Source organism: Lutra lutra, chromosome 6, assembly GCF_902655055.1.
Source record: "Lutra lutra chromosome 6, mLutLut1.2, whole genome shotgun sequence".
Taxonomy (NCBI): Eukaryota; Metazoa; Chordata; class Mammalia; order Carnivora; family Mustelidae; genus Lutra; species Lutra lutra.
This window is the reverse complement of record NC_062283.1, coordinates 139,303,062-139,313,831: the sequence shown is the minus strand read 5'-3', so window position 1 is coordinate 139,313,831 and position 10,770 is coordinate 139,303,062. Positions and strand designations below refer to the sequence as shown.

Here is a 10,770-nt window from a genome sequence, read left to right as displayed (position 1 = left end):
GCTGACTTCACTCTGGATGGTCATTCTGAACTTAGTGTTGGTTCCAGTTCCAGCGTGGAAGGGCCACAGTGGGCGAGCCCCCAAATTCAGACGAGGAGACTCCCTGATGAGGGTATCCAGTGAATCCCAGAGAAGAGCCTTCCTGGGAGAGAAGTCCTCCCAGTGAGATTCATTTGTTCAAGTAACACCTCAGCTTTCTAAACTACTCTCTGCTCCAGAAGTTCCCACTGCAGGTGAGATCAGTTCATCAGGGACAGCATGGCCACCGGAAGTGGTGGGGGCGGGGACACCAGCAGCCCCTCGGAAAGCCGGGGCGGCTTCTAATATGCCTTTCCTCCCCGAGACAGACTTCGAAGATTCACTTGCTTGACTTTTTCCTTAAAATCTGCTCCTAATCAACAATGTGCCTTAACCATTCTGCCTCCTTAAGTCGGGCTTGGCGTGGGGCTGGGCCCCTCCTGTCCTCCACCACCCTCACAGATTCTGCTGATCAGAATGGAAACCTGATAGAGGAACGAAGGTCCTGGACGTTTATAAAGTCCTCTGTGTCCAAGTCTTATGAAGGAGGCTCCCCTGCAGCAAAGACTCAAGGGCCACAGGCCCTGCCAGCTGGACCACCTCCTAGCTGTGTAGTCTGGGCAAGTTACCTCACCTCTCTGGTCCTCATTAGCCTCCTGAGGAACAACACTAGTACCCACTGGAGGAGGTTCTGTTAAGGACTGGAGACATCAGTGTTTGTCCTGTGTGGTGCGTGACAAGAAGGGACAGATACGCTGGCCATTTGATGATTGTTTCCTCTAATAGCAAACTGATTTCAGAAATAGCTATGGGAAGAGTTTCTAGAGCTCACATTAATTTTCAGACTTTTCTGGGAGGAGAAAAGCTTGCCCACCCAGGAGACAGAGTTGCCCAAGAGTAACAACAATGGCTGCAGGGCTATTCTCAACATGACCCTGGGGCCAGTCAGACTCCCTCATCCTGATAGGATTGCTCAGCATGGCATCCCTGCTGGGGTAGCTCAACACTTGATCAGCCCTCCTGTACCTCAATCTGGCTGCCTTTTGTGGTTCCTCCCTCTATGGCTTCCATGGAACATTCTTTTTTCCCCAGTTGTTTTTGTTGGGTTTTGTTTGGGGGACAGGGAGGGGGTAGGGCTAGGGCTGCAACGTTCTTGCTTGGAATGGAAATGACATCTTCGCTCCTGGGTATTAGGCACAGAAAGTTCTGCAAATCCTTTGGCCGGTCAGCAATCACGTTGTTTGTGTCCTAGCTGGAGCATCTGCCAGGTTCCTGGGTCCTTGGTGTTCCCTCCACTGTGAGTGCTGGCATCAGGAGGGCAAAGGTTCTGGCCCCTGTGCAGAGCTCCTTTCTCAGAGCTGGTGACTTCTCACTGGCAAAGACAGGGCACCCCTGGCTTCCCAGAGCTCAGCAGGGGTGAGAAGTTGGGGACCTAAATGGTGACCCAGATGGTAGTCAGGCAGGTGATAAACCTTGTTTGTTCAGGGTTTTGGATTCTTTTGATTCTGTAAGATCCTGGTACCCCTTCCCTGGGGTTTCATCAAGCAGTTTCTTCTCCTGGCGGCCTTATGGTACCCCCAAGGGTGAGCTGCCCTGCCAGCATCAGAGAGCGCAAGTCTCCAGTATCATAGAGGGGTAGGGGCTGGAGAACAGGAGGACCCACTTGTCAGGATATTTTACTGGAAATGGAACACAGGAAATTTGAGAGGGAACCCATTTTATCTTTCTGCCTCTATGCAGCCATGGAGAATAATGAACAATCTCTGTATTGCTTTAAGTTCTCTAATGTTGACTTCCCATTATTATTATTATTTTTTAAACATGGTCCAATGCTTAGCAGTTTTTTCCATAGTGTGAAGCCTGGAGCTGCCTTGGGTTCTGTTCTCTTGGGATCCAGGTCTTTCTTCTTCCTGGACCCAGGGTCCCATGATCCTAGGCTAGAAGGGCTTGGTACCAACCTTGCCAAGTAATGAAAACAAGATTCTCTATCCAAACCTCCCAGCTTGTTTTTTTCCCCCATAAATCCACTAATGCTTTTCTTTTTACACATTTTATTTTTTGCATTCATGAATGGATTCGATTATAAGGATTGTTTTGTGTGTTTGTTTTGTTTAAGTAGGCTCCATGCCTAGCGCGGAGCCCAGCGTGGGGCTTTGAACTCATGACCCTGAGATCAAGACCTGAGCTGAGATCAGGAGTTGGACGCTGAACTAACTGAGCCACCCGGGTGCCCCGATGGTAAGGACTCTTAAGAGACTTTTTCAGCATTTAATAATACATTCAAAAATAAGTGAATGGGTGATTTGCTCTGGTTTATAATCCATCTCCCGTGAAGCTTCGCACATTCAGCCCTTCCCTTCATGTTGAAGGACATGCTTCCCTGGTATGGTTGAACCCCAAAAAGCCAGGTGTCCTGCTGGTGTCCTTGAGGTACTAGGATGACACACAAGGCAGCTGCCACTGGCAGTGACAGGATTCCCTCCCGTGACCGCACCCTCTTGGTGTTTCCGCCCCGTCCCCAACCTGGGTTTGGGCATCCTCAGGATTCCCACATGTTCTTTCTGGTTGTAAATGTGGAAATACTCAAGAACCTTCATGGCTGAAACTCTGTTGAGCCTAGAATGAACTCAAGAATTCAGTCATCCCATAAAAAATATTTATCAGCTCACAAACCTTTCATTGGCTTTTCTCACAGTTTTGATGTCTTGATAAAAAGGCATCTGATGACAGGTTGAGTGCTGCGGAAAGGCCTAGCAGGGCACTGAGTCCGGAAAGTCATGCAGAGTGCTATCGCGTGGCCTTCTGAGTGACTGGCTCATGGAAAAGAGTCCAGAACTGGCCACTTTGGACTCTTTTCCTCTGCTCCTCAGTTGTCTGGCCACTGAAGCTTTCCCACCCAGTTTCAAAATCACTTCAGAAAATGTTTGTCCAAATGCTTCCTTCTTCAGTTTTTTTTTTTTTTTTTTCCTTGACTTTCATCTAATTGGGACGAGAGCCACTGTTTTGTCCCTTCTACCCAGACACTAGGTGCCTTGGCTCAAGGCCATGGTCTTATTCCTGGGCCATGAGATAGGTGCTGGTCTTGTGACAAAGAAAGGGAGTGAGCCTCACCTAGGTACGGTCCCCTCTAAAGGCCCCACTTCTGGTGGGGTGCCGCTGCCTCAGACCTCAAGGTCTCGGGTCATCAGCTAGAAATAGTTCTCCCCCTGGTGCCAAGGTACAGAGGAAAATCACTCCTCCCCCGCCATTCCTGGCAGAAACCAGGGGCAGGAAGTTGTGCCTGGTACAACCTCAGAAACCAAAAAGCTCTGGCACTAAGTGTCAGGGACGGTAGCAAAAGAAGTGCTTCACAAGCTCTGCTGTCCAAGGGCCACCCATCGGAAAGGGAGGGGGACACATTTTTTTCAGAACTCGAGGGACATAGCATTAAGCTTCCTGTCCAAAATGCCATAAGAGTCATGTTTTGCCTTAAAAGTTCATGTGAATTTTTCTACTCATAAAATGTCAACTTGGTTAAATAAAAATTAGCACATTCTCTGATCTTGATTAAAATTTCACACGTATTGGGGCACCTGGGTGGCTCAGTGGGTTAAGGCTTTGTCTCTTGGTTTCGGTTCAGGTCATGATCTCAGGGTCATGAGATGGAGTGTTGGGCTCCGTGCTCAGTGGTGAGAGTGTTTGAGACCCTCTCCCCATCTTCCTCTGCCCCTCTCCCTGCCACATGCGTACCTGTGCATGCTCTCTCTCTTTCTAATAAATCTTTAAAAATTTTTTCACAGGTGCTATATGGCTTTAACTTCCAAGAACCTCAAATCCAGTTTCTGAAGTGGAAGTCATGTTTACAGTCCGGAGAAGTGATCAGATGTCTGCCATTCCTGAGATTTCTGATACTGGGAACCTTACTTAAATGCGTTCTCAGTTTCCTCCCTGGTAAGTAAGGACAGTAACATATCTACCCTCATATCATAACTAGATAAAGATTACCTAGAAAAATTTGTATAGAGCTAGTATGTGGCATTGTGAAGCACCCAGTAAATGGGACTTTTCTGTGTGAGAATGTGCATGTGTTGCAACGCTGGTGGAAAGGAAAATCAAAGATCATTCCTTATGCGGAGAGAATCTCAACATTTTGGCTTAGAGGTTATCTCATCCACACAGAGGAAACTCCTGCTAAAGGGAAGTCACCTCACTTGTACTTTCCACCAGGTGTCCCAGATCGTCAGCGGGCAGTTCCGGTAGAAAGCTCTCTCTGTCTTGAGTGACCATCGCTCGCCTGGACTTAGCACTACTTTTTTGGTGGTAACTCTAAATCTTGCAATTTTAAGCAACCATGAATGTGAACACAAAATGAGTTTTTTTTTTTAAAGATTTTATTTTTATTTATTTGACAGAGAGATCACAAGCAGGCAGAGAGGCAGGCAGAGAGAGAGGAGGAAGCAGGCTCCCCGCTGAGCAGAGAGCCCGATGCGGGGCTCGATCCCAGGACTCTAAGATCATGACCTGAGCCGAAGGCAGCGGCTTAACCCACTGAGCCACCCAGGCGCCCCCAAAATGAGCTTTTTAATGCACATAGCCCGTGGTGTAAATAATACAAGTTGTGAACATTTGCTCCCGTGAGGCATATATTCTGTATTTTGGCAGAAACAAATCTAAATATGGCAATTCTTAATTTAAAGGTCCGTAAAGGCTTAAGAATGTGTCATGTTGGAGACTGTGATCTGAAGCCAGTTCGTGCGTAGAATCTACCTTTAGTCCCCATTCCAGCCTTGACACACAGATTGCGAACCATTCTCCCCAAAGCTGGAGAGCCCTGGAAATAACACACTGCGCATGAAGACAACCGCATTCCTTGGTATTCAGAGAAGGATAGTAAAGGACAAAGAGACTGTGGAGACACATAATGAAAGCACCTCATGTAATCCTCAAAACCACCCTGTGAATTAGGTGTTACTGTCACCATTTTGTTGACAAGGAAGGGGAGGCTCTGAAAAATTCATTGCCAGCGATCATAAGCCTTGTATGTGGTGGAACCAGGAAGTGTGGCCAGGTCTGCCGGCCTCCAATGTCCACACACTTCCTCCGGTCCCCAGTGGCCGGGGCCGGGGTGGGGGGGGCGGGGAGGAGCCTGGCATCAGAATGATCTTCAGGATTCCATGCATTCCATCACCTTGGTTTGAGGCAATCAGTGGTAAACCATTAGCATGAAGGGAGTTTACGGAAACCGAGCCGGTTGACATTTGTTTAATTTTTTATTTGAACATCAAATAGATTGAGAAAATTGTTTACAAGTGCTTGAGCATCCCGCTGGACTCCTTACTTTTTTAAAGGTGCAAAAGAGGTTTACAAGTGTGTTTCATTAAACAAAGCAAAGCTGCAACAAAACAGAATCACATCAGTAATAGTATGCATCAGCGAAAAGGCATATTAAACCATCAGACACAATTTGGCATATAAGCCTTTTCCCATAAAACAAGAGCTCTACATTGAAGAGTATGTTGTGCACAAAAAGCATCGTTTATAAGCTGTGAGAGAACATAAACTGGCATAATTTCACTTATTAATTCAAGTCTCTATGACCAATGACCTCTCTGTGAATGCAAAGGGGTCCACATCTCCGGCACCTGCTCATGGGGCTGTATGTTGTTTCCAGGGTACACAGCTCTATACAAACACACTGAAGATGGGTTTGGAATATGGCAGCATTTACATATTTTAAAAGTTCAGGCACATTTGGATGCAAAAAAAAAAGAAGAAGAAGAGAAATTTTCCTTGAACCTCTGAAAGACAGTGCAAAATTGAAGTGCCATAGTAGAGCCAGCGGTTACTTAGAAAACAATGACAAACGACATAGAAAGAGGCCACACTCACTTTAACCCAAATGAGAAGGAGATGCGGCCAGAAACAGAGGAATCACACTAGTGAAAAGATGAATATTTGGGACCACGGTTGAATTCCTTTGCTCCAGCTGCGAGTAAGTTTTCAGGGAGTTCACCTAGGAAGTGTGTGGTGTAATCTGGATTGTCCTCCCAAGCCTTGCACCGAAGGGAAGCGGGATTGCCTCACAAACTACTCTACGATTCTAACTGCCTTCCGAGTAACTCGTTTCCCAAAGCAGATTTGCCTGTGAATATTAGCTACTACTACGGTCCTAGTGATCATTCCCGGCATCCACAGTCCATCTCAGAGTGGGAGAGTATGAATAGGAAGGGATATGCATTGGTTTCATGTAGGGGTACTCTAAACCAACAGCCTAAATCAGTGGCCATTTCAGTGTATAAGATTTTAATATAAGAACACCTTCATGTGATCGAGAGTAAATGATCAGGAAGTCCGTTATTTGATCAGCCCCTAAAAGGCATGGGATACGGCATGGTTAGACAGCCTTGCAAGGTTCAGAGGAAACTCTAACCAATGACTTTACTTCCTTTGGGGCTGGATTTTGCAACCTCTGTAGAGTCTTCTTTTTGGATGAACTAGCTTCTCTGATGGTTGCACATCAGCCTTCCAGAATCATCACGGCAAGCCCGGAGCTAAGCAACGGCCAAAAGAAACTTAGATCACTAGCTATTCCTTAGACTGTACAGTGGACGATGCCTGCTCTTCCATAGAACTCCAGCTGCCATTTTAGAAATGGCTGCCATCCGTAGTTCACAGGGCACGAGGGGAGTACAGAAGCCTGGTGCGTACCCCAAGTACCAGTATCCATGTACCTCAGAGTACTTGCAAGGCTCTTATTACTGTATTTCCCACTCTCGAAATTCCTGAACCTACTTCCCCACCCTACCCTAACCCCCAGGTTGATTATATCTTTCAAAACTTAAATTGCCTCAGCATGGGGGGTGGGGGAGGAGAGAAGCATGTTCCCTACGCCCAACAGCGGTATCAGCCGCAAAGTGTCAGCTGTCCAATAGTGGCACTTCAAAGAAGAATGAAAAGAGATTTCCAAAATTATTTGAATTTTCCTGGGCTAACATTCCAACCATCTGGTGTTCTCTGCCCATTTCAAAGGTAGTAGTATCTTTAACATGAATACAAACACATTAGATGAATAATGTAAAACCCTCCACTTTATTATTGTTTGGATTTAGCTGGTATTACATCATCTATAGTACTAGAATTTTTTTGTCTGTTTTTATTTTTTTAAAAGAAAATCTAAGTATAAACATTAAAAAGAACCCACTGACCCATTAGGTACTGTCCAAAAATATTACTACTGATATTTTGGTAAATCAAAATTAGCTGCCCTGAATAATTTTCCTTTGCAGGCATAATCTCTGCTACATAAGATTGTCTATCATTCGATATCCAACAATAGGCATCTGGATTAGTGCTATTTTGTCTACTGTGGATATAAAAGTTGATATGAAATGTGATCTTCATTTAAATGAATAATCACCAGGCCCTAGGTATCAATGACTCCATACATGACAAGGTAGCTATACAAAAAAACTAAATGTTTTTCGTTGGTTTTGCATGTTTAACCCAGTCAAATTAAATCCAGAACGGAATTACTACATTCAATTGTCTGATAAACAAGCATTGCAATTTCAAAAAAAATATATATTATACTATATAAGGTGCTTCTTAAACAAAACAACAACAAAAGAATTATGTTCTAAACACGTTCTTAACTGCAGATACACAAAATTGCTCCTAAATTCAGATGCACATATATGAAAAAAAAACTTTTTATTTTTTGGCCCTCCTAGGTTCCCAGTCCTTTGGTGCTCACTTACTAAGTAATCAAAAATGAATGAAATCTACTTTTTGAAATAGGCATCCCAAGAGAAGTCCTAGAAGCTTGACTGGGTTGTTGGCTAACACATCACTTCTCAGTGGGGTTTGAATTATAGACAGTGAGGTCACTGGAGGAAACCAAACTTACTTTTTGGCTGAGAAGAAGAGATACACCCTAGTTGCTCTGGAAAAGCAAAGGCCTAGGGTAGGCTGCCCTGTGGCTGGACTGAGCCTTTCTCGTTTAGCCTGCACATCAAAGGATTCCTACAGCCCCCTGTTCTAGTCTCGCTTTCTTGGCTTACAAAGTTTTACGAAATGAGCTTCAGGGGAGTTTTTTCCCCCAAGGCCAAACCCTGGTTTCTGGATGAGCTCTAAACGACCAAGAAGGGGTAGAGTCTGACCAGGTCCCAGGCAGCCTGAGTAGTGAGCCTCCAATCCATGCATTCTAGCCCCAGTCAGCAGTGTGCTGGGCCAACAGGAAGAACACAGCTGTGTACTGCTGTTCCTTCCAGTCAGGGTGGTGAGAAGAGAAGGGCCGCCCATGGCTCCCAGGGCAGCCCCACTGTGCACACAGGGCCTGCCAGGGGCGCTCCTGGGTAGAGCTACAGCCCGAGGCAGGGTCACGGTGAGCCTTCAGTTTTCTCCGGTGGCTGCCCTACTCTCCTCCCGTTCTCTAATAATTACAATAATCATGCGCATTCACTGTTGATCCAAGTGCCCCAGAGCTAAGAGTGTCACCAGGGTGCCCACTGATTTAAACTGCCCTTGGTCATACGCTGGGCACTACTACCTGTGATGAATTTACTCTCTAAGTTACACACCAGGAAGAGCTGAGCAGAGCGCCCTCTGCTGGTGAGTGTGAGACCACAGGAGAACAGGTCCTGAAGCTGATGGATGGCAAGTCCTGGCGGAAGAAGGCTTTCTTTCATAAATTGAAAGCAAAAAACAAACCCCAATCATTTTCCCTTAGAAGGAAACTGGTCAATGTGGAGGTGAATTAACTGCGATCAACTTGGTGTTTTCCATAGGTCCATGGGAAGCAAGAATTAACTGGAACCCATGCCCCGCAGTAGTGTTCTCAAAAAACCAGTGGAAGAACATGCAGCAACTCCAGGTGCAGTGTATCAAACCGACAGTTTTGACAATCAGGGGGCCTTCCTCCTCTGTGGGCATCTTGTATTCCTATAGGGCAAATGAGTAGACAATCACTGAATATTCAGCTCCAGCCATGCAACGGAGCAAAAGCTTTAAGGTATTACTTTAATAAAATGATATGTTGCTATAGGAATACAAGACAATGCCATAATGAACCCTTGACCTCGCTCTCTCCAAGTCAGCAATGAAAGGAGCCACTTTCAAGTCTCTCCTGTGGCTTTTTCTTAGATTCACTAAAAAGCACTTCACAGAGATGAAACGTCCACTCTCCAGGTCTGGGTCGAAACAAGTAGCTTAAATGCACAGTCACCCAGTCCCAGCGCATAGACTGAGTTCGGTCATAAAAAGCTACAGAATCCTCATGCTTGGTAATGTAGCAAAGGGAGAGAGAGAGAGAAAGAGAGAGAGAGAGTCAAAGAATTTAGCCCTGGAATCCCTTTGGCTGTCCCCCAAAGAAGGCGTGCCACTAAGCACTGAGCAAGCAAACAAATGGCCACTCATATCAGAAAGCCACGGTGGCGGGTGCGAGCTGGAGTGAGCGCGGGCGCGGGACTCTGCGATCGCGATGTACGACGTGGGTAAAAGGCCGCGGGGATTCTCAGGACCTCAGGGTGGCCCCGGAGCTCTCAGACCGTGGTGGGGAAGCTCCCCGCCTCCTCGGTGATGTAATAGGCTTGCAGGGAATGTGACGAAGTCGCACCCGTGGTGGCCAGCTGGCTCTCGCTCATCTCCTCCATGGGCGCGCTCCCGCCCCCACGGCCGGCGGGGGCGTGCAGGCGGTGCGCGTCCAGCATCTCCAGCAGCAGGTCGTAGAGAGGCACCACGTTCTTGCACTTCATGCTGTAGAGGTGCTCCATGCCTTTGTTGCTGCGGGGGCGGGAGACACGGGGAGGACCACGTTAGTGCCACCAGAGCTCTAGGCCCTGCTGCGACGCCCACGAAGGGCGAGGGAGGCAGACTCCAAAGACACCTGCCAACCTTTCTCCCCCTTTAAAGAGCCGTTTCAGGATCTGCTGTGCAAGTGATTTCCTTCCCCTGACTCAACTGAGGTTCTCTTCCCCTCTATTAGCATCGTATCTAAAAAGAGAAGAGAGACCAGACAGCCATGGAGGCGGGAATTTTTTAAAATGCAAAAAACAGGAGCAGCCTGGGTGGCTCAGTCGGTTTAGCGGCTGCCTTCGGCTCAGGTCTTGGCCCCAGGGTCCTGGGATCCAGTCCCGCATCCGGCTCCCTGCTCAGCGGGGAACCTGCTTCTCCTTCTCCCTCTGCCTGCTGCTCTCACTATTTGTACAATCTCTGTGTCAAATAAATAAAACCTTAAAAATAAATAAATAAAATGCAGAAAACAGTTCAAGAACTTCCCTGTTTCAGACTTTCTAGGTGTTTGCTCATTAATCAGAATAAAATCTAAATTTCTTTCATGCTCTGCAAGGTCTAACTGAGGGAGCTTCTGCCGACCTCTCAGAGCTCCCCCTGCCCTTCTCCCCTGGCTTACGCTCTTTAGCCGAGCCGGCTTTTGTGCTAGAAAGAAAAACGTAACTGAGCTTTTTAAGAAGGAGCTGGAAGAAACTGAGTTCTTCAGTTCCAGACACAGGTGTCTGCCCTCGCTGCCCCCTCTGCCTGGGGGCCCTTTCCCCAAACCTTCAAATGCCACCTCCTCTGAAAGGTCTGTTGCTGCCACAACTGCAGTGACTTCAAGGCCCTGTGGCTTTAGCTGTCCTCTTGCATTTACTCTGTTTTCCTCCCAGTGCCAGGACAACCCGAAACTCCTCTCCGCACACGCGCGGGCTTATTCTTGCTGTACTCGCATCTACCAGCACAGTCAGGGCAAGCCCCTGCCGGGGCAGTGATGTGCCTATC

General features: G+C 47.1%; 1 protein-coding gene and 1 long non-coding RNA gene across 6 annotated transcripts in view; one reads left to right on the top strand and one right to left on the bottom strand.

Annotated features, from left to right (window-relative positions):
- The first annotated feature begins 2,222 nt into the window (after positions 1-2,222).
- LOC125102788 (uncharacterized) lies at positions 2,223-8,907 on the top strand. Its single transcript, XR_007128193.1, has 3 exons — positions 2,223-2,256; positions 3,798-3,948; positions 8,784-8,907. It is a non-coding gene; the product is annotated as an uncharacterized LOC125102788 (long non-coding RNA).
- ESR1 (estrogen receptor 1) overlaps positions 4,521-10,770 on the bottom strand; it is a 403,080-nt gene continuing 396,830 nt past the window's right edge. For 4 of the 5 annotated variants that reach the window (XM_047734308.1, XM_047734307.1, XM_047734306.1 and 1 more), the window contains one exon: positions 4,521-9,777. In XM_047734308.1, coding sequence (XP_047590264.1) covers positions 9,537-9,777 — 241 coding nt within the window. In that variant the 3' untranslated portion in view covers positions 4,521-9,536. The remainder of the gene's footprint in view (positions 9,778-10,770) is intronic. The other variant, XM_047734309.1, reaches the window with a different exon arrangement.